General features: G+C 46.7%; 3 protein-coding genes across 4 annotated transcripts; all 3 read right to left on the minus strand.

Annotated features, from left to right (window-relative positions):
- Positions 1 to 5,539: 5,539 nt before the first annotated feature.
- LOC144702197 (uncharacterized) lies at positions 5,540 to 7,351 on the minus strand. Of its 2 annotated transcripts, none has more exons than XM_078574145.1 (2): positions 7,214 to 7,351; positions 5,540 to 6,889 (listed from the first exon to the last, which is right to left on the minus strand). In XM_078574145.1, exon 2 carries the CDS (start codon positions 6,792 to 6,794, stop codon positions 5,778 to 5,780), a length of 1,017 nt encoding a protein of 338 aa, XP_078430271.1. In that variant the 5' UTR covers positions 6,795 to 6,889; positions 7,214 to 7,351; the 3' UTR covers positions 5,540 to 5,777. The 2 variants fall into 2 exon arrangements, with proteins under 2 accessions (XP_078430271.1, XP_078430270.1); XM_078574144.1 differs by lacking the exon at positions 7,214 to 7,351 and adding an exon at positions 7,015 to 7,121.
- On the minus strand, positions 7,195 to 13,028 carry HYP1 (hyperosmolality-gated Ca2+ permeable channel 2.3). The gene is made up of 11 exons (XM_078574138.1): positions 12,875 to 13,028; positions 12,313 to 12,651; positions 11,753 to 11,908; positions 11,508 to 11,571; positions 11,088 to 11,297; positions 10,013 to 10,207; positions 9,388 to 9,686; positions 8,946 to 9,222; positions 7,955 to 8,230; positions 7,632 to 7,865; positions 7,195 to 7,495 (listed from the first exon to the last, which is right to left on the minus strand). The coding sequence occupies exons 2-11, from the start codon at positions 12,591 to 12,593 to the stop codon at positions 7,319 to 7,321; spliced, it is 2,169 nt and encodes a 722-aa protein (XP_078430264.1). The 5' UTR covers positions 12,594 to 12,651; positions 12,875 to 13,028; the 3' UTR covers positions 7,195 to 7,318.
- LOC144702546 (putative receptor-like protein kinase At5g61350) lies at positions 13,025 to 20,609 on the minus strand. Its single transcript, XM_078574596.1, has 20 exons — positions 20,370 to 20,609; positions 20,171 to 20,272; positions 19,561 to 19,643; positions 19,196 to 19,280; positions 19,027 to 19,113; positions 18,355 to 18,416; positions 18,080 to 18,273; positions 17,949 to 18,009; positions 17,683 to 17,860; positions 17,516 to 17,554; positions 17,380 to 17,441; positions 17,241 to 17,277; positions 17,075 to 17,124; positions 16,916 to 16,985; positions 16,777 to 16,849; positions 16,612 to 16,688; positions 16,445 to 16,513; positions 16,304 to 16,355; positions 16,064 to 16,193; positions 13,025 to 15,743 (listed from the first exon to the last, which is right to left on the minus strand). The coding sequence occupies exons 1-20, from the start codon at positions 20,430 to 20,432 to the stop codon at positions 13,205 to 13,207; spliced, it is 4,113 nt and encodes a 1,370-aa protein (XP_078430722.1). The 5' UTR covers positions 20,433 to 20,609; the 3' UTR covers positions 13,025 to 13,204.
- Between the last annotated feature and the right edge of the window lie 1,541 nt (positions 20,610 to 22,150).

Genomic DNA, 22,150 nt, shown 5'->3' on the forward strand with positions numbered 1-22,150 from the left:
GGCCCCCATCCTGGAACAGCAGCAATCCCCGATCCTGTCTAATCGGTGTAATCTTCCGCACCTTGTTAGACAAGAAGATCCCATCAGGTTGGATGTGGAAGGAACACTGAACCGCATCAACAAGGCGTTGCGGTGATAGAAGCAAAGCTCGAAGAGACGGAACATGGAGAACGTTGGGGATGAAACCAAGACCATCCACGTGGATAGTCCCGATACCAGCCACTCGAAGACGTCAGCCCCCGGCAGTGAGGACAGCCCGGTTCCCACCATGCCTCTCATAAGATACAAACCGGTGATTGAACGGGGTCATGTGTTCCGTGGCCCCCGTATCAAGCACCCAAGTGGTATCCGACAGGAGAGGAGCGGTGAGAGCCATATGTCCGCAATACCACGAATCAGAAGTAGAGGCAAGAGGCGCACCGAACGTCCCGAAGGAAGCCATAGGCTGAGTCTGAGGGCGGTCATCTACAGCATAACCGAGCAAGATCCGCCAGAATCGCTCCATGGTGACGGTGGCACCGCCCGAGGAGAGAGCCGGGCAGGGACAGCCGCAACATGAGCTTTGGCATCTTTGGCAGCTTGAGATCAAACTGCTTCTTCCTGCACCGCCGCCCGTGTGGCGCGCTTGCCGCAGTAAGTACAAACCAGTTTGTCTCGCGGGTCGGCAACCGAGTCCGGGGGAGCAGAGTGGGAAGGCACCGGTGGACGCGGCAGTAACCTAGGCGAGTCCCCAGAGCGGGAGACTAATGCAGTGGAGTCGGCCGGGTTCGCCATGTCGGGACGATCACGGCGAAGACTGCTCTCCAGCTCAATCAGGTCCTTGACCACGGCATCAAACTCCGGGAGAGTGCCCCGGGTGTGCAAGGTGCGGCGACGCACCTCGGCATACTCCGGGTTGAGGCGATCGAGGAAGGACAAGAAGCGGAGACGAAGAGCATGACGCCGGTCCACTCCGTGCGGGTCACCAACCGGCATGTAGTAGTCAACCTCCCGCCACAGGGCATTGTGAGCCAAGCTGTAGTCCATGATGGACAGCGTCCCTTGGCGGAGAGCATTCGCACGCTCCACAAGCGAGAAGATGCGCCAGTGGTCGGCATCATGGCCACAGTACATGTGGGCATAATCCCAAATCTCCTTCGGGGTAGTCAAGTGGAGGAACTTATCGTAGACCGAAGTAGACAGCGTGTGATTCAGCAGCCAGGAGTGGATGAAATTTTGCTCAGCATCAAAGGCACCTTAGTGCGGGTCGGTCGGGGCAAGCGGTGGGCATATCAAATGTTTGTGGAGAAGCCGGCCTTTGAGTGTCGACTCCACGAACTTGATCCAGGCCAACAATTGAGGAGCGCTCAAGCGACAGCACTCTGGAGCAGGAGGAAGAGGGAGACCAATCTTCGGAGAAGGGAGGTCTCTCGAGTCGGCCGCAGTGAAGACGGAGCCTGCACCGGGGTTCTCGCCGACGAGGACCCTGAGTTGATGGTAGACATGAGGGGCAGGCTGGCGGCTGCTGCCTACGGAGAGCGGGCGACGCGGCGGGCGGCGCCGAGGGCTGCGCGGACGGCGGCGCTGCGGAGAGCGGCGCGGCTGCTGCGGAGAGCGGCGGCGCCTAGGCTGTGGCTAACGGCTGCCGCTGCGGAGAGCGGCGGCGGCTGCGGCGGCAGCCTAGGGCTGTGGCTGACGGCCGCTGCCTGCGGAGAGCGGCGGCGGCTGCAGCGGCGCCTAGGGCTGCGGTGGCGGCTGCTGCGGAGAGCGGTCGGCGTCTGTGGCGGCGGCCTAGGGCTGCGGCGCGCGAGACGGATCGCCAGAAAGGGGAAAGAAGGGAGAAGCAAGGCTGGTGAGTCTGCAAGGCAGACAGTGGCAGCCGAAGCAAGGAGGAAGGTCTGGATCAAGAGCTTTGCTCTGATACCATGTGAAACCCTAACCTAGGTTAGGAGGAAGAAGATGAGATTGAGAGAAGAAGAATAATCCCATAATAGTGAAGGTACATGAGTTGGGTATATATACCCTAGGAGAGAGAAAAGAGAATAAGAGGGTAATGGGCTAAACATAGAGGCCCATTACCCATACAAGATATATCTCACTAACAGCTACGTTAAACGTTAGTTTGAAATTCTTTAAAAAATTTCTACGATTTGTTTAGTTTGACGTTTACAAGGTTCAAGGTTATTCATTTATTAAGTTGGGTATTAGTTAAGCTGATATCAAATTTTATGTGATTTATTCTTCCTGATTATTTGATGATGGGGATGCCTCTATGATGTTGATCTGATTATAGTATTTTAAATTTTAGGCTCGGTAGATAACAAAAAATGCCTGGAGATGCAACTCAGGAAATAGATGTTTCATATTAAATATTTTCTCATTTTTGGGCTGCAAAGTTGAATGTGGAGGTCGAGCCCAATAAAGTATCTCTGTTATCAAGAAAGTCTTTGTTTCCAATAAGGTATATCTCAGGCTATGTGATTTACGTTTCCAATACACCTTTGATTTGAGGAAAGTTACTCATATAATATATCTAAAGTGATAATGCTTGGAATTTATTTAACATAATACAATCAATCAGATTTCAAAGAAAATATTTAACGAGGAACATGAGCTTTAGAAGGCAAAGAAAAGAAATGCTGAGACCTTGGGAAGGGCCCATAAGTTGCTCCTGATACATTGAAGATAAAATTTTCCTGGATTTCACTCCAACATTGTCAACTAAATCCATATTTTTACATCATCTCTATTCTTTTGTTTCTTTGGACAATACATGGGGAAATTTATCTCACATTTTATGTATAGGAATGGGTTCATGGTTATATTGTCAAGTATACTACTTGTCTGACATATTTTAATTCCTGCACATTTATCATATGCTAGCATAACCAGCAGACTCTTTCGAAGTCAACACATGAAAATTGTAATTTGCATTATCCTGATCTTCTGATAGAGACATTAAAATCTTGTTTACAACTCTTGTGACATTGAAGACAACGATATCTAACAATTCAGTTTTTTTGAATTTATAATGTTTAGTTATCAAACCTATATTGACTTTGTTTAACAAGTTGCACAGGATAACTCAATACACTTCTCATTGATCATAGAAATGTGACTGACTTTGATTGTGTCGTTCACCAGGGTGACTGAAATCACAGATTCTGACTTTCAGGAATTCTCTACCGCCAACCCTAGACACCAGAACGTGTTTATGTCGTGGTCATAAACATGACATCATGAAGAGAGTCAAGAAATGGATGAGCCAAACCACAGTCTAGTGCCACTTAATGCACATCGACCGCCTAACTCATGTGAGGTACTTCGAATATGAGGAATCCCAGCTTGCTTGAATAGCACCAAAACCCATAAGCATCTAGTTGACAGACTTCCTAAAGCTAAATGTTGACGATGCGAGCAAGGCAAACCCAAGACTAGCGGGAAGGAGAGGTGTACTACAAGACCATCTGCGAAGCATTCTCTTTGTCCTCTCATTTTTATGATGCCCAAACAAACACAACAGCAGAAGCTATGACAATTTTAGATCACCTACTCTTATGTGAGGAACAAAACCTTTGCGATTTCATCTTAGAATCTGACTCACATGTATTAGTTGACATGCTATTGTAGGTACTTGTCCCATTGGCGCCTTAGCAGCAACTCATATGACATTGATATGTGAGGAGGAAGACACACACATGTCCGACTATAGTTCCGAATAGGGCTTGACATTTTGGACGGGGGACTGGTCGGACCGGACCGAACCGGGACCGAAAAAAGATCAGACCAGAAGTGGACCGAACTTTAGGTAAGGTATAGGTACATGCCAAAAAACCGGACCGGACCGGTCGGACCAGAAGTGGACCGAACTTTAGGTAAGGTGTAGGTTCCCCCCCCCCTTGCTCCTTCGGGGTACCGAACCGGACCGGGACCGAGCAAGACCGGACTGGAACCGAACCGAACTTCAGGTACGGTTTAGGTCCATGCCATAAAACCGGACCGGACCGGGACCGTCAAACCCTAGTTCCGAATCGTCCCAGACATGGACGATGGACAGGACGGGACAAATTTTGTCCCGCCTGATGTCCAGAGAAGTTTCACGGACGAAGGACGGGGCGGTTTTTCGTCCAACGATAAAAGAACCGTCCCGTCCAATCATACCGGGACGGTTTTTTGTCCCGTCCAGTCCTCCCAGGATAAATTTATGCCCCGCCCCCGTCCCAGACGAAAAAAAAACCCATTTTATATTTTTAATATATTCACATAGATTTTTTCAAGATTCTTCGGGAATTACGGAGTAGAGAGAATGCGAAGGGACATATTTACAATTATTTCTGAGCAGCGTCAGTTTGCAAGCGCTAAAAAAATACAAGAACTTTGATGCAAATTGTCAAAGCAAGGCCACGTAGCTACATCTCAACCGTCGGATGTGAATCTGGCAATTTTCCGTCCAGATTCGTCCGTCCATCGTCCGAGACCTCCGGACGGACGGTTTTTTCTTCCCATGGGACGAAAACCGTTCCGTCCAGTGGTCCCCGGGATGAATTTTCATCCCGAAATTCGTCCATATCCTGGGACGGGAAGATTTTTTCGTCCTGGGATGAAAAAATCGTCTCGTCTGCGTCCCTGCAATCTATGTCCGACACCAACTCCACAAGGGGAATCAAACTGCTGCCACTCTCACCAATCATGCGGTCAACTCATTTACTAAGCCTCTTTTACTCTCAGCAAGATCTGTCTATAGAGGCACTTGACAGCCATTGCCTCCGGTACCACAACATGCCGTCCATTTGAACACAGTTCAATCTTAGTCCCCAATTGCCACCCCAATGGAGAACTGCATTGGTGTAAACAAATATGGATCGTGTAAATCATCTCCTGCATCCAGTGTAGCCAACACTGAGGAATACATCGTGGATTTCCTCCACCGCACTGCGTGGGAGCCCAGTTACGATGACCACATCCAAGTCTCCTCATCTGTTGATCATTGACCGAAACCAGAGATATACTGGTTTCCCCAAGCACCAAGTGATTAGACAGTAGACATGGTCGTTCTGTTCTTTTTATGCGAATTTGTGCAAATTGTTCGTTCTGTTCAGTTTTCCGAACAGAACCAAAATAAATTCGAACAGAACATCGCACAGACCCGTGTGCGGTTCTTTTGTTTGCTTTGTGCGAATTTTGTTCGTTTTTTTTTTAAAAAGAGCATAACAAAGAACAAGGCCCTATGCGGTTCTTTTGTGCGAATTTTTTGTTCGTTTAAAACTAACAGAACAGAACGACCATGTCTATTAGACAGTGATGACTTCGATGGGGGTGGTGAGTAATTCCACCTGGCACCAAGTCATAGGGTGGTGATGTCCAAAACAGGAACAGTAATCAGTTCCAGAATGACCATCCCCCTCTCCCACATTGATTTGCTCTCATCACTTCTCACCTAGGAGTCTCGCTATTCTCCCCTTTCACACCCCTTGTTCATCTACCTTTTACATCAATGCAACCACTGGGAGTGGCGACCAATGACGGGCTCACCATAATTAACCGTTTAAAGAAACAAATGAAGAATAAACATAATTTAACGAACTCAATTGAATTGAGATAAAAAAGAATAATCAGAGCTTGCACCTTTTAATATGCTTCTGTGGCGTAAACATGGGCACTGAAATGAGATCTCTGGAGAATAAATCTCTTCCCCAAGGGCAGATAATTTTGAAGCTGCGCCAAGAACAATCTCCTCTGACCCATGTAAAAAATCTGAATCAAGCACCAGAAAAGAACGCCGGCCGACAAGGGCAGGTTCAGGTGGCATCCACAGTCTCCATTTCTTGAATGCTGCTGTTCTCTGAGACCTCTTCAGATCTACAGGTGAAATAGAAGACGACGTTCGTCATAGAATCGACCAGAATCACAAAGGAGTGCATAAGAACCAGCAAAGGTGCCTCCCATATCCTGGAAGACCCATCTCCATAGCTCAGATACTTCACCCGGTGCTCGAACAGCCCCTGCACAAACACCAATCCGACCGTCGACCCGAGAAAGATGGCCAGCCCAGCGTGAACCCTCCCTCGCGCCAGCCGAATAGACCGCAGCAGAGCTTCAATCCCGGACGAATCCTCAAGAACAGAGACAACCCCAGCGAGATTGCCAACGACCAGAGAGTAAGCAAACCCGACGCCGAACGCCACCAGAACGGGGTAGACCATCTCTCCAGACCTTAACCCTGAGACCATGAGCAAATTGCAGAGGACCGAAACCACGGCGAAGAAGAGCGCCAGGCAGGAGAAGACCGCGGCGCCAATGCAGAGATATGTGTAGAGGAGGCGTCTCCATAGTCTGCGTAGCATTGCCCAGAACTCCGCCAGGCGGGGGGTCTTCCCGGAATAGCAGCAGGCGATGATGTACGCGGTTAAGGCCCTGGCGGTGAGCAGCAAGGAGAGGAGAAGCGGGAGGCATGAAACCAAGGATAGAACTGTACCGGCGACGTGGCGGCAGATCTCCCGTAGGATGTGCGTCGGCGGGAGGCCGGCGAATCCGACGGCGAGGATGAGGCGGCGGGAGAGCGCCGCCGCTAGAGAGCGGCTGACGAAGGCGTCGGAGAGGAGGGCCGCGGACACGGGGCAGATCAAGAGGAAGAGGATCGAACTGAAAGCGGAGATTTCCTGCCGTAGGATCCGGATCGCCTCGCGGAGGATCTCCAGAGCGCTCATCGGTGGAACGATTTCTGGGTTTACTGCAATCGAATCCTCCCCGGGTTGAAGAGGATCTTCTTCTTCGTTCTGCTCGCGAGGGCTTCTTCTGCTCCCCGATCCCGCCATCTTTGCCTGGAAAGTCGGTATCAGAGAGAAACTTCAAGAGATCAACGCATCGGCGCTTCCATTATCGGAGACGCTAGATCTGGCGACGAGCATTCCTAGCGAAGGAAGACGGGTCAGACATGATGAAAGAATACGGATGGCGAAACTATAAATATATCAGTCTCTGTTATAAATCATTTAAAAAATCATTTCTGGGATATTCGTGTCTGCTTGAAAGTACCACATCGAATCCAAAGATTTTTTGATGGGTTTAAACATTTCTTCGCACATCTCTCGTTCGTCCTCCCTGCATCGAAGAGTTTTTTTCGCTTTGCACTGTGGTTTTCTGTCCGGATTCAAATCGAATTGTTGATCGAATAAGCCGAGTTTCGGGAGCAGTAATGAAGGATTTACATTGCTGTAAAGCACATAATACAGACCTCTTTTCGGACGTTGTATTCACACTCCAATGATCAACCCAAGTTTTGATGAACTTCTAGTCACGTACAGATAGAGCAAATTTATCGGAAAGATGGCTGACCGCCTCAATCGATTTCAAGCCTCTGCTGGAGGGAAAGAAGGTCGGTTGAAAGCCCTGGTTCTGTCTCTGCGGCGAGGCGCGTCGGCTTCATCGCAGGGTCGCGATATGAGCTCGCAAGATTATAAAGGAAATCAGGCATTGCTGGGTCGTTCTGCTCCTCCCTGTCCTTCTTTATTAAACTCTGCCGAACAAACCCCCCACAAAAAACAGAAGACTACATCAAAGACTAGATATCATCAAGGAAATATGTACGGTTTGAACGCAAAATTTTCTGAAATATTTATGCAGGGAAAAAAATGGGAATTTGTTTGGCAGACCTCGGCTGGATAGTTTTGGAAATTGGGAAGAAACCGTTTTCTGCAATATTCGTTGAAGAGGAGAGTGAGCACTGGGAGAGGAATCGTCAAGGTTGACGCCGTAGGAAGCTTCTTGAGGCCGAATATTCCGATGGCAATCAATTGCATCAATACCAAGGAAATTATTGCTGCATTGTGCACCATCGGCCAGTACTTTCCAGCGGTTTCGTACTTTGGCTTGTAAACATTTAGTAGCTGTACAAACAAGGCCAAACCGTGTTACTTTGCCGAAAGAATTTCCAATCATGCAAAATTTTCGGGAATTGTATTCACCGCCATATCACCTGATTGCGGTAAACAATGAAGCCCATGAGGAAATAGATAATCACGAAAGGGAGAATCAGCGGCGCTTGGAAAAAGTAGGTGCTGCCAAGGAGCCAGAAAAAGAGAATGGATGGAATTTCGCGGTGATATGGGAGCGATGGCACTTCGAGCTCTCCGCCGAGGAAGTTCCACCAGTGCCGTCTCAAGAAATCTTTAACAAGAGGCTTAGCTCTTGTAACCTCGTATGATAGATTGGTCCACCCAGATGTCACGACGTAGGTTATGAAAAATGTGGCCTATAAGAATAAAAAATAGGGTCACATCACTCCAGCAGAAAAAATTAATTAATTTCAACAAAGAGGAACTAAAATGCCTTGAAAAGTCTACTTTGGTCTCAATATGAAACACCACTTTGACACAGCTCGTCAAAGATACCCAATCAGCGTTCAGGCCAAACCAATCCATGGTTCAACTAACTAGACCCCTCCAAGAAGAAACTTAGGTCGTGTCAGGAATCGAGTTATAGAGGATGGACAGGAGAAAGGATGAAACTGCCGCACACCCTTACACTATGGATGGAAAGTACATCTTACATGTGATTAATGTTGAAGTACAACATCAGCCATAGCTTTTAGCATAGTTGGTACCGATTGAATCAAACAATTACACATGCCATTTATAGAGCCAAATCAGCAGTTGGATCAACAATGAGCTCATTGGGATGCATGGAACAGGTGCTTCAATCAGGATCTATAACTAATCGGTCAGGGGTCTGACTGGACATGGGTTGGGTCAGGTCGACCCAACTGACTCACGGGTCAGGCTTACCTGACCCGTCCAAGAAGGTGGGTCAAGTTTATCTCTCGAATTACCCGACCCGAACCGACCCGACTCGAATTACAGAAAGAAGGTGGGTCACGGGTCAGGCATACCCGACCGACTCCCCCGGTGAAATAAATATTATGAAATTGTAATTAAAAACATCAATATTTGATAAGTGCGTCCTCTTACCTGAGCAGGAACGGCGACTGCGAGTCTCTCTGGTATGTGCCGAGGATCGAGGAACACTTCAGCTTGGCTAGCAACTGAACCACTTAAAACGACAGCAAAAAAAGCGTTCCAAACCGTGAATAGCATCATCTTACTGCATGCGCTCTTCTCTGACTCGCTATGCGAAATATAGCCTTGCATGTTCGAAAACACTTTCATGACCGGAGGGACCATCGACAGGAATGCATAGAGGATGAGGCTCGGAAGATACCCTGTGATTACTTGACTTACAAACGTTCTGCAAACAGAAGACAAGGTTTCATGAGTTCAATTATGGGTGCTATTTAATCTTGGATTGTACGAAAAAATTTGTAGAAAACCATTTAAGCTGATTGTTCACAAAACAATGCTTGCGTGAGTAAAATTATAGCATAAAAATTAGCCAATGACGAAAAGCACTCACAGAGTCAGAACCGATTTCAAGAAAGGGAACAGTATCTCTAGCCTGTCCAGATTGGCTAGTCCCTGGACAAATGCCACCGGAATGAGGAAGAGAATTGTGAGGACGACTGACGCGAGGATGACGATCAGCTTGGAAATCCATCTTTTCGTGAACGACGAGGAAAAGAATGGCCAGTAAACATCACGTGGCTCTGGGGCTTGCTCCGTAACCCACTCTATTGGGTTTAATGATTGTTGAATACGAATAGCTGTCGCAGCGCTGAAACGAGATCTGAAGAAAACAAAGGCAGCGGGCACTTCCTATCATAGAAGAGGAGAAAAAAGGAAATTTTATAATTCGACTCAAAAGAGATAAAATGCATTAAAGGGATAATGATATGTTCTTAATTAATATATTGAATAATCAAACACCGATCATATTTGAGCAAAAAAAAGAACATGCACAAAATCTTGGCGACTGATTTGATAAAAGGAGGAAATCAAAGATAAACCAATAAAGAGAAAATTAAGTTGATTTTTAAATTCTATAGTTAAAAGATTTGAAGCACGTTTGGGAATCCAAAGCGAGGTTTGAAATAGCCTTGGTATGATGACTGCATTTAACTTAAAACTCGAGCCACCTGTACCTGGCCTACTGAAGAAGCACCTGACCGCTGGATTCTCAAATTTTCCTCTAAAGTCTCCAACTGCTTTTCACATTTTTCAACAGAAGTGTCGTTTTGCGAAAATAGCCTAAGAAAGCCTCCGCTAGAAAACCTTTGTCGCTCATTCCTTAGAGACTTTAAGCGCGTCAATTTCTTGTACATACTTTCTGCGTCAACCTGATGACACAAATCGCTGATAAGAATTTGATGAGATCAGCGAGGTGATTCAGAGTACGGGCATATGGAAATAAATTATAAATTCGTCAATATAAGAATATAAATTAGTAACCCTAGGGTAATAATCAGAAAACACCACGTTGAATGCATTTCTAAGAACTCGAGGGCGAAAAGTAAAAGTTTAACTGGTAGGATAAGAAAAAACAGATACGTACCGACTCAGATACGATTTTTTTCAATCTTTGTATTTCAATTTTAAAGTGCATCGTTGAAAAAATTAAGAAAAACAATGCTGATGCATTTCGTCTGTAGGATGATGTCATGCATAAAGCAAATGAAGGGATCCAGTCTTCCTCACTAGTTAAATTCCAACCTCACTTATTCATACCACTTTGTTTTATCTTTAAACTTAGAGCATCAAAATCTTCTCTTTTTTTTTTGGAGATATCATAATACTCTTTATATCTGCAAAATCTTCGTTATTAATTGCGTCACCTAGCTTCACTTCTGGTCGGCTGTTGCCCAGCCACCAATGAGAAAGAGACAAAACGAAGAAAAAAAATTCTTACCGGTCGATTAGGGTTAGCTGTAAAATCGGCGGTTGCCGATTTTACAGGATGGGCCAGGCCCACACGTAGATAAATGACTTAATGAGTCATGTGGGCAAACGGATCAGTGGTCCTCTTGCGTACTAGGGCCACATTTGCAGATAAAGAAAGAAATAAAAGAAAACAAAAAAAACGGGAAATACAGGGCACTTGCGGATAAACTGTATTAATAGTGTCCCACAATGCAGAAAATAAACTAGAACCAAGTCCAAGCATCAGAGATATTAATGTACTCATTGTGAGCAAACATTAGACGACTGAAATGGTCTTACAATAAGACGACGGAGTTTGCTTGTCTGTCGGACCATAATATGCGTCAAGTATGATGAGGCATGGATATCTGAGAAAAATTTTTCTACACTTTCGCTGTAGCTGCCTTCTCTGCTTCTCGGAATACCACGAACAAGGACTGTAAAGTGATGTGGCTGTGGCTTCGATGCATAGAAATAGAGCATCCTCTTCGAACAAACATAATCATACTCCTGAAACAGACATTAAATATCGATTGGAATCAATCGGTGAAGTGATCAGTTCCAGGAAAACGGAGAAAATTATTCTATTGAAAGCTGAAAATTGCATTCACATATTTCCAAAAAGAGGTGAAGAATAGATGGCGACTTAGTCTTTAGCCTTAGGTAAAGACTCCGCTTAAAAACTCAGCGTCTATAAACCAACGCGATCAGAAAACTTACCAAATAAAGAAGGTAACAAACGACAGCAGTCATGACGTACGCAGCTGAAAAATGAACCCATAACCTGTAAAACGAAGGCAATTTTGAGAATGCAAATTATACTGTGTCACGATATAAACCGTGGCTTTAGATTGGAGAAAATGATGAACCACAATTTGAGGGATGGAAACGCATCAAAAAAACTATGGAAACAACTTAGAGAGAACTAAGTAATGCACTAAAAAACCAGAAGGCCAAAAGGATACCAATTCGAGCCGTCCTTCACATTTGATATGGTAAACTTGTCCAATGATTCATTTGGAAGGTTGGCCAAGTCAATGGAGTGCAATTGGTCCCCTTCGTAATTGATTGGAAGAAGGATGAAGACACCGATGACGCCCGCAAAGGAAAATACCTTCAAACTACACAATAATTGGGTAAATTGATGCATTTTCTTTCGATAAAGTATCAGGTATTAGATTGGGATACAAGCGATATATGAGGGTAAGAAACTTTAAACATAAAACAAGTCGACATTTCCCCCACGTGGGAAGAGTTGCGACAGCTAATCCTCAATTTACAATCGCTAGGTTCTCTGCGTATATGTAATCTTTCGATCAATTCTAAAAGTCTTTTCGTCCAATCTATCCGCCAGGATATGGCGAAATCATTTATAATTTATTGATTCATGAGCATCGACAGTAGTAACAGCATTCGAATTCTTAGAAATCGGGTGTATATCTTTCACTATGGACCTACAGAGATGGAGATCAGAGTAGGCTACGAGCAGAAGAGGCTATGCGGTAGAAGGAGGATCCAACATTACCTAAACACGAAGATTCGCATGAAGATCACAGCGTCGAGTCCGGCAATGGACAGAAGATCATCTTCCGAGAGATTCCAAGCAGCTTTCGCCCATCCAGTCGACGGCAAGAGCCTCTCCAGATCAAAGGCAGTGGTCCGCCGCTCCTTCCCTTCCGCCACCACTCGAGGTGCGTACACTTCGGCATTCTCCGGCTGATTCCGAAGTATCGAGTACAGAACGAAGAACAACACGCAGAGGCCGAGATTGATGCCAACGGAGGTAAACAGCGCCGCAAGAATCATCGCGAAGAGAATTTCAAACTAACGAGCAAATTCCCCGCGGACGATGATACAAAATAACCTGATTCGACAAAAAACAGATCGTTAATCCGAGTTAAGGCACGCCGTCGGCGCCTGATCGTCCCCCCAAATCAGGCTAACCGCTCCAATTTCTCCTGCGACAGCACTCCGCAGAGCAATTAAGCATCAAACACGCCGGATCACGACGTCCGAAATCGAGAATCAACCACTCGGCAATCCTACCACAATTCAAACCTCGTCTCATCCAAAAACAAACGAAATACCTCCGAGATTTCAGTCCATTCCGTCTCCTCCTCTCACGATCCGCGACGATCGCACACAAAACAACGCGGGACGTCAAATCACACCGATCCGAAACTCGCGTCTTCCCCCTCCCCCCCCGCAAGCGATCAAACCAACATGGCGGGAAAGAATAAAGAGGAATAATGCCCTAGGCTGGAGCTCTTAAATACGCCGTGGCGTGGCGTGGCTTTTGAATACAGAGAGAAATCGGAGAGACAGACAGAGAGAGAGAGAGAGAGAGAGAGAGAGAGAGAGAGTGTGCCACGTGGCAACCGGGCTAACCGAGTCAGATAATTTGAACGGTTCAGGAATCATCTCGGCTGGACGAGATGGGAAGGGTCGAGGGCGACGACAGGGCCGGAGTGGGCGGCGTCGTCGTCGTCATCGGCGGCGGCGGAGACGGCGGCGGAGGCGGAGGCGTCGTGGAGCTGGAGCGCGTACTCGAGGTTCCAGAGAACGTCGCCCATGGAGGGACGGTCAACGCCGCAGTCGGCGAGACACTTCTCGGCGGCCTCGACGAACTTGGTCAGCGAGGCGGGGGAGATGGCGCCGGTCAACGCCTGGTCGACGATGCGGTCGAGCTGGCCCTTGCAGTGGCACTGCATGGCCCACTCGGCGAGGTTGACCTGCTCGCGGGTCAACGCAGGGTTGATGGCCGGCCTGGCGCAGAGCACCTCGAACAGCACCACCCCGAACGAGTACACGTCGGACTTGTCCGTGAGCTGCTGGCGGCGGAAGTACTCGGGGTCGAGATAGCCGAAGCTGCCCTTCACCGCCGTGCTGACGTGGGTCTGCTCCACCGTGGGCGCCGCCTTGGACAGCCCGAAGTCGGCCACCTTCGCCAGCAGCTGCTCGTCCAGCAGGATGTTCGTCGTCTTCACGTCCCGGTGGATGATCCCCTGCGCCGCGCCCGTGTGCAGGTAGTGCAGCCCCCGCGCCGCGCCTATGCAGATCTCCAGCCGCTGCCGCCACGACAGCGCCGCCCGCTTCCCACCGTAGAGGTGGTCTCGCAGCGGCCCGTTCGCCATGTACTCGTACACCAGTATCATCTCCGCGTTCTCGTCGCAGTAGCCCATTAGGGAGACCAGGTGCCGATGCCGGAGCTTCGACAGCATCTGGATCTCCGTCTGGAACTCGTTCAGCCCCTGCTCCGACGACGGGTTCCCCCGCTTGACCGCCACCTTCGTCCCGTCCTCGAGCTCCCCCAGGTAGACCTTCCCGAACCCGCCCACCCCGATCACCGCCTTGTCCTCGAAGTTGCGGGTCGCGGCCTGGAGTTCCGCCAGCGTGAAGCTCCGCCCCAGGCCCATGTTCCCCGACGCGAAGAACGAGCTCGAGTACCCGCTCTTGCTCTTGTGCGACCCGAACCGCTGCCGCCGCTGCGACCCGCCGGCCTTGGTCCACGACTGGCTCGCGTGCAGCGGCACCAGCCAGGAAGAGAAGCTGTTCCGCCGCTCCCACCCCCCCGACCGCCGCCGCCACCGGCACAACCCCGCCGCCAGAAACGCCACCGCCGCCGAGCAAACCGACAGCCCCGCCGCGCCCGCCACCATCTTCGCCAGGCGGCGGCCGCCGCCCGCCGACCCGCCCGCCGCCGCCGGCCCGCCGAGGCTCCCCGCCTCGTCGCTCAGCTTCATCACCTCGAACCCGTTAAGCAGCGCGTTGGCGGCGCCGCCGCCCCCCCCGTCCGCGGGGCCGACCTGGATCCGGACCCCCCCGCCGGCCGCCGCGGACGCGTCCAGCACGAAGTCCTTGTAGTAGGGCGCGGCCAGAGCCGAGGTCAGCGCGGAGAGGTCCAGCCCGGCGACGGCCACCGCGCCGTTGATGTACACGTTGAAGTAGAGCTGGTTCAGGCTCTTGCTGACGATGTCGCAGAAGTGGGCGCGCACCAGAAAAGCGAACCCCGGCTCGACGGCCGCCTCCCAGGTTATGTTAAAATTCGGCTCCGCCACGTCGGCGTCGGCCATCCCCGACGCCGTCGCGTACACCGCCGCCGGCGCCGCCAGCGCCGTCACCGAGCCGTCCTTGGGGAACTTTATGCTCTTGGGGGGGACGGACACGTTCTGGGCCGTCGCCGGCACCTTGAGGAACCCGTCCCCGGCGTCCCAAGTCCGGTGGAGCACGTCATCCGCGGCGGCGATGGCGGGGCCGCCGACGTTGACGCGGTGGGCCACCTCCAGCGCGAGCTTGGACAGGCCCGAGAACTCGCCGGCGGCGGCGGGCTGGCGAGAGAGGAGCGCGGCGGAGTCGTGGATGAGGCCGTCGGGGGCGGAGACGAGCTCGACGGCGTTGACGAAGGCGAGGGAGCCCTTCTTGGGGGAGAAGACGAGGGAAGTGCGGTCGCCTTGCAAGGGGAGGAGGTACTCCTTGACCGAGGGGGAGGCCTCCGGGGAGGAGAAGTCGCGGAGGAGGACCGTGGACTCCGCCGCGACGGAGAAGACCGCGGCGGAGAGGTTGTACGAGGGGTGCGGCAGGGGGAAGAAGTAGAGGCGGAGCCAGTGCAGGCCTGGCTTGGAGATGAAGAAGCTGTACGTCGACCGCTCGGAGAAGACTCTGGCGGAGAGGAAGATCGCGGAGGCGTTGACGGCGGCGGCGCTGACGAGAACGTCCTCGGAAGTGGAGAGGAAGGACGAGGACTGCGCGTCCGAGCGGAAGGTGCGGCCGTCGCCCAGACTGAGGCTCTTCGCCGCGCCGCAGTTCAAGAGATAGTTATCCGCGGGGGAGAAGCTGACGGACGCCGCCGAGTAGCAGACGGCCAAGATGGAGACGAGGAGGAGCGATACGCCCCCCTCGCATGGCTTCGCAGTCATCCCGATTCGACTCCTCCTCCTCATCGCTGGCGCGGCATTGCTCCAATTTCAAGCGGGCTTTGCGTACGGGCGACCATGCCAGAAGAAATCAACTGTTTGTGAGGAGATGACGAGAGGGATTCTCTGCTGCGACAGGAAGGGAAGCGTCAGCGAGGACGAAGAGGAATGATAGACAAGGACGAGAGAGAGAGACAGGAGGGGGGACGGGCATCTCTACAGTTAGTTTCCCCGTATTCGTCTCTCTACCTCTAGCCATGGCCGATGTTGTCGTGAGACGACCCGGTCAACGTCACCCCCTGGCTTTAGATCGATGGGTAAGCTTTCGATCATCCAGATGAGGATGAGTAGGGGTACGCTCACCTCCCGGTGACCCTACCTCGTGCATTATCACGAGAGTTTTGGTTGTTCCTGTAATACTGAGAAATCCATGCCTGATTCGGAAAGTTCAAACGGCGGGCGATCTCGCTCTTCCTCGATGGGGGTGGTTTTTCTTTTGCGGGAAAAAATATATCCGAAATTCGGTTTCTTTATATATCCAAAATTTGTTTGTGATATAATTTAATTAAATGGCAAGCGCCTCGCCCGCGGCGGGTCATTGGATAACGCAGGCCTGCCCCTCGGCTCCCAGGAAGACGACGGCGCGGGAAATCCTCTGCGCGACGAGAGAAGGACACGTGGCAGAGAGCCCCACAAAAGGAAACTGAATTAAAGGGGGAAAAAAAAATGGAAAAAAGGTCTAACCTGTTGTGTGTCTCTGAGGCGAAGAAGGTCGAGCTTGTCGGCGGGCCTCAGCGCTGACAGGTTGGCCAGCTGTAATGCCACGTGTATCAGAAATATTCATATTATTATATTATAAGGAAATTCATCCCCTGTTAAGAGAGAAGGATTTCTGAGTTCTGAGTTCTGACCCAGAAACTGAACCGCTCCGGGTCTTGCGGACCGGGCATTGGGCCGGCCTGGAAAAGCCCTCTCCTCAGTCTTCTTCCTGCCACGTGGACCTCGGTCCAATTAAACCAACATTTTACAATAAAATAAAATAAAATTATGAAAAATAGCAAAATTACGCGCCATACCGAGGGTCGCCTCGCTCGCGCCGCCGATCATTCCCCGTGCCTGCTCTGCTGCTTGCAGCACCGTCTGCTCTAACTGAACGGTCGAGATAAAATCAGACCAATTTGAATCAAGCGACTTTTAATTTAATATTTTACTTACCACTTGTTTTTCAGGGGTGCCGTCAAGAGGGTGCGTGTCTTGAATCCACTCGACTTCGCCTACACGATAACTGCAAGAATCCGGAAAAGAGATTTTAAGTAAATCAGAGTCTGATCATGATTAAGCGATTGACTAAAGAAAAATGGAAAATAAACTTGCCCGTCTTGATCCCAGGATCGAATTATGCGGAACCTACGACGGCCCTCTACCTTGACGCATAAACAAAAGGTATTCGTGAGATTTAAAAAAACACTTTTTTTTAACAATTAAAAAAAACATTTTAGATGCGAATATAGTTTTTAAGAGAAAAGACAAAACAGCTGACCTCTAAATAAAATCTGCCATCTGGAAGGGGTTCACACCTGTTCATGATGACCAGCAACAAAAGCATCACCCATGTTAATTTCGAAAAATTATTTGAACTTAGGGTTGGGCATATTAATTATACAGTAAAGATCACCCACTCTGTTATTTCTGTTTCACAAGCAAATTCAGCGATCGTGCCGGTGGAAGGATCGATGCCTACCTGCATACAGCGGGGCAAAGTTGGAGAGACGATCATTAAATAAAGGTAAATAATATTTAACTAAAATGTATTACCATTCCCATCCGACGGTTCCCTTCCATCACTCTACGCACCTGTGTCACAATAAAACACCAATAAGCTAAATAATTAATCGAATGAAAACTTCAACAGGAAATGAGATAAATAATAATTGTTTCAACACCAGGAACTTTTGTCATAGAAAAACTGACTGTTATCTTACCATAAGTCTATATCGAGGTTCGAATATATTGAGTGACAACTTCTGAAATGGGAGGACGACATCCATGACAAAAAGTGGCATCAAGTCAAGGCCAAAGTTTGCCAAGTTCTCGTGTTCGGCTCTTCTCTCCGCAAGTTCCTCAGGGAAATTCTTTTGAATGATATTCTTCAGGGTCACGCTGAAAATAGTGGGTGAAAATTAGGTGAGTATATCACTTTAGGAAATTTATAATCTGAAAAGAAAATCAATCAGTTAACATTTCATACCTCACAGGGTATGTTCTGGGGCTGATGAAAAGAACAGTGCGACACATTGGGCACTTATTTCCTGAGATAGAGCAGCTGTCTTCAGGATTTAGAGAAAAAAAAATCAAAGATCAGGGTATTCTGGTCATTACCGTGATCCATAGACTGGTGTAAACATGAGCGACAAAACGAGTGTCCGCAGGGAGTCGTAACTGGTTCGTAAAGTAACTTGAAGCAAACAGTGCACTCGAAGTCGTCATTCCTTTCTGGCTTACCATGCTTTGTAGTTTTATTTAAATGAGTAGAAAACTTGTCCAGTTCTTGTAGAGTTTTCTGAAGACCCCGACTAACATCGAAGAAAAAAATATATTTTAAGAAAAAAAATAATCGGATTTCGACAACAAAATAATAAGGAACTGGAATGTACCAAAGGGGATCGATATGAAGACCCGAAATCAGACCTTCCCGCGCTTCCTCGTAGCGTTCAAGCTAAATTTGAAGGTAGAAAATAGGAAAAGTCTCAGGGAAAAAGGCGAGTTTCTCATATATAAGAAACAATGTGATATCAAAGTTGGAAATTACGAGTACATAGAATCATCGACTAAAAACTGAGGAAAGATTTTGCATCACGTAAGCGTGGTCGAAGGTTAAATCATTGTCAGGAAATGGGAAAAGGAATGATGAAAGCCAAAAAAATAGTTCATAGAAAACATACCATATGAGTTGCGACGGTGTAAGTTAATGAGTCATTCAAGAAATAGTTAAGTTTAACTTCCAGCCGACAAAGTGGAGAAAATAGAAAGAACAAAGAAAATCATACAAAAAATTATTAAACTAAACGGCAAATAAAATAAAGTTAAACCTATAAATATACGCTAATATTATCAAAATCATGACGGCCGCGAAGAAGAGAAGAGATGAAGCGCAAAGTTCTTGATGTTTGAACCGTGCAAAAATGTCTTAAACTGGACGGTAATTAAAATAAAGATAAAAATGTAAATATAAGCCAATAATATCAAAATATACACGAAGCAAAGAAAAAAAGAGATGAAAAAAAGTGCCTTGACGAATTCAGACAGAAAAGAGAGAAATAACCAACCAAAAGAAGTGCATTGGCTTTAAGAGAGTACGATTTTGCCGAGTTTTTCCGAGATATCAGGACCTTCTCTGCATCCTTCAGCGCTAACTGGAATTCAGCGACTGAAACCATCAGGAACATATAAATATCAGACAAAAACAGTATCTTATTCCTTTTTCCCATGTCTGACCTCAGCGTGTGTCGTGGGATCCAAGCCATTTAATGGTTGATATTCTGATTCTCTCGAAGGTCGGCTTCTGAGAAGACGGCTAATTCTATTGCACCACAGTAGATTAAAAATGAAACATTGGATTAATCGTGAATGCTACACCATTGTTCCAGCTAATGAAAATGTACAACAAACCGCACGAAATTTATGACATTAGAAGGAAAGCAGAAAATTTGTTAGCAAATTTCTTAACGCCACCAGAATCCTTTTCTATGAAATAGGATCATTATTTCTCGGTTGAACTTTAAATCAGAAAAATAATAATCACATTACTCACAATATCTATATTTCTCGCCATATCAAAAAAAAAAAAGGAAATAAGCTACCTGCAGAGAGCAACACTTCGATTGCTCAAGATAACAGGGTCGCCTGGTTTTATCAGTTGAGCTTTTGAGTAGCAAGAAATTGCCTACACATAAGAAAAACACCGTTGTCCGGTGATCACGCTTAGTAATAAGCTCCCATAGATTAAATAGAAAATTCATGACATAATTTCATCATTTTCGTGTTCATCAGATTTTTTCTTCTTCGGGACTCTCTCTAGAAATGCACAGCACTTCAGAACAAGCTGCACTGTGAAAATCATTTTTTTTACGCGAAAATTCATTTTCCCAGAAAATTAAGACCATTCAAAGATCTACCAACAATAGAAAAATTCACCCCAATAATTAACTGATAAAATTTTATTTCGTCAGAAAACTTTCCAAAGAAAACCGACCAGCTGTCTTCTTGACACTCCATGACGCTGAAACAGTATAATTGATCATGGCAGATTATACTGTTACATGTAGTCCTCCTCATTTTCCGCCGTTAAAGACTGAAGATACGGAAATCCATGACGTACGCAAACATCGAAAAGGCGGAGTCGTCATAAACTTTTATCAGTTGGAAGAGATAACTTTGCATAAAGCAATAAAAATTCGCGTGATTACTAACCTCTTCAACTCTACCTTCCTTGAATGATCGGTTACCCCTGCGTACCAGATCAAACAGCTTCCCCCGCAGCTCTGGCGGAACGCTCACGTCAGAATCATCGACCTGCCACGCCAAGCCCGGCCGCACGAATAATGAGAGATCAAAATCAAGCAAAATTCAATCAATTTCCAAACAAGGCGATCAAGCATCAGTCACCTACCGGCAATAACTCCTCCGGTTCTTCAAATCCCGCATCGAACGAGATTGAGGGAGCCTCCGCCATGTTGTCCGCGGCAAAGATCAACTTCAATCTTGAGATTGCAAGGCTGAAATTGGAGATTCCCCGAGACTGGTATCGACTGTGGCTTCAAAGTTGCGTGGTATTTGCTCTCTGTTCTTCGTTTTCTCGCGGCTATCGTTGAGAGACGTGTGCTTCTCACATCCCCCAGTACGAGAAGAGCCTTCTTCGTTGAAATTGACATTCAACAATGGCAATTTCAGTAATTTCTCCCTGTCCTGAGGGGTTAATTTATTAATACTTGGTTGCTGGGCGTGCTTGCTATCCCCATTAAATATACCAGTTATGGAAATATACTAAAATATTAGACTTAGTTGTAATAGAAAATTTAAGGAAAGAAGATTAATACTCGCCTGTGACTTTCACTCCACAATATACTAATAGGAGCTCGTAATCCCATCAAATAAAACTAATTTCTTAGTGAATGAGGAACAGAAAGAGTGGATGTCAAAGGATTGTGGTAATATTCAAGAACAACAATGTATTATGAGAAACATGTAGCACATAAACCTGAGAAAGAAAAAGGGGCAATTTGTGAAATAAATCGCATTGCTTTGGTGAACACATGATATTTCTCTTTCGAAACATGTGGAATGCTTGAGGTTGTTGGATCCCTTATGTTTTCTTCAGTTTGTGTTTCCAGTCTTCTTCTCTAGAACTTTATGCCAGAAGTTGATAATTAGATATTAAATGGTTTCAATATGAATGTCGGAAGATAAATGTCACATTTATTTAACTTTCAGTTCAAAATAAGTTATCCATCGCTGAATGAACAACCAAGGGCCAGACGAAGAAACTCTGGGTTTAAGTATTAGCCCTAATAAGACAATTTAATATTGTGGATGTAATTCCTTTGAATATACAATATATTCTTATATTAATCTTCTAGTTGAGTTACACAGACGGATATTCGAGTTTTAACCTAAATATGGTTTGGAGTATATAACTGTTGGTCCGTATTATATGTCTATTAATGCTGAATGGGACGACTTCCTTTTACTGATGTAATGTGCAATATCCTTGTTTTTTACTGCATATTTCTTATTTTTCTCTACATTTTCAATTGTCTTATACACGCCTTACTGAAATCAACTTTCTTTATGCCACTGATTGACATTTCAGCTTTATATATTTCATGCATGAAACAGTGAATATATACATAAGTTGAAGGGTAATAATTATGTTCACCTTCATTTCCTGATTTTTTTTCCTTAAGTTGAGTGATATATTTTTATTGATTCTCTTCGTCTTCAATGATCTGTTCAGAAACAGTTATGTGCATGAAAATGAATTCATATATCCATCGATGCCACCTTAAACACATCATTTAGCCGGTTATCAAAATATATTTAGCTAGTCATCATTAAAAAACGATGATTTGATAAAATAAAAAATTATTATTTAGCGATTTACAGTTTCAATCTAGTCTGTAATTATTATTATACTTATAATTCAGAAACAGATCCTACGTCAATGCAAAGATTTTGCACATCCATTATTCTCCTCATCCAACAAATCAAATAGATTTACTATCCTTTCTTGTTTTCTCGTGCACTTCATTCTCAAACTCCACCCTCTCAAATGATTTATATTATTAATTCTCTAAGTACACCTTGATAAACATAAAGAAGTTGAAAATAAAATAGACGAAGTAGGAGTTTATATCCTTAAGTTGGTGGGCATGGGACAGCGCAATAATTTTC

The sequence above is a fragment of the Wolffia australiana genome, chromosome 4 (genome assembly GCF_029677425.1).
Source record: "Wolffia australiana isolate 7733 chromosome 4, ASM2967742v1".
NCBI lineage: Eukaryota > Viridiplantae > Streptophyta > Magnoliopsida > Alismatales > Araceae > Wolffia > Wolffia australiana.

What these genes read in the sequence shown, in the direction of transcription:
- LOC144702546 (XM_078574596.1), bottom strand. Translation starts at nt 20,432, where the DNA reads ATGGCGGAGGCTCCCTCAATCTCGTTCGATGCGGGATTTGAAGAACCG. An exon ending in CTTCATATCGATCCCCTTTG is followed by an intron (nt 18,274 to 18,354) that starts GTACATTCCAGT and finishes CTTCGATGTTAG; the next exon opens with TCGGGGTCTTCAGAAAACTC. An exon ending in CGGAGCGGTTCAGTTTCTGG is followed by an intron (nt 16,514 to 16,611) that starts GTCAGAACTCAG and finishes GTGGCATTACAG; the next exon opens with CTGGCCAACCTGTCAGCGCT.
- HYP1 (XM_078574138.1), bottom strand. Translation starts at nt 12,593, where the DNA reads ATGATTCTTGCGGCGCTGTTTACCTCCGTTGGCATCAATCTCGGCCTC. An exon ending in GTGAAGGACGGCTCGAATTG is followed by an intron (nt 11,572 to 11,752) that starts GTATCCTTTTGG and finishes TTCGTTTTACAG; the next exon opens with GTTATGGGTTCATTTTTCAG. An exon ending in GCAAACTCCGTCGTCTTATT is followed by an intron (nt 10,208 to 11,087) that starts GTAAGACCATTT and finishes TTGTGTCATCAG; the next exon opens with GTTGACGCAGAAAGTATGTA.
- LOC144702197 (XM_078574145.1), bottom strand. Translation starts at nt 6,794, where the DNA reads ATGGCGGGATCGGGGAGCAGAAGAAGCCCTCGCGAGCAGAACGAAGAA.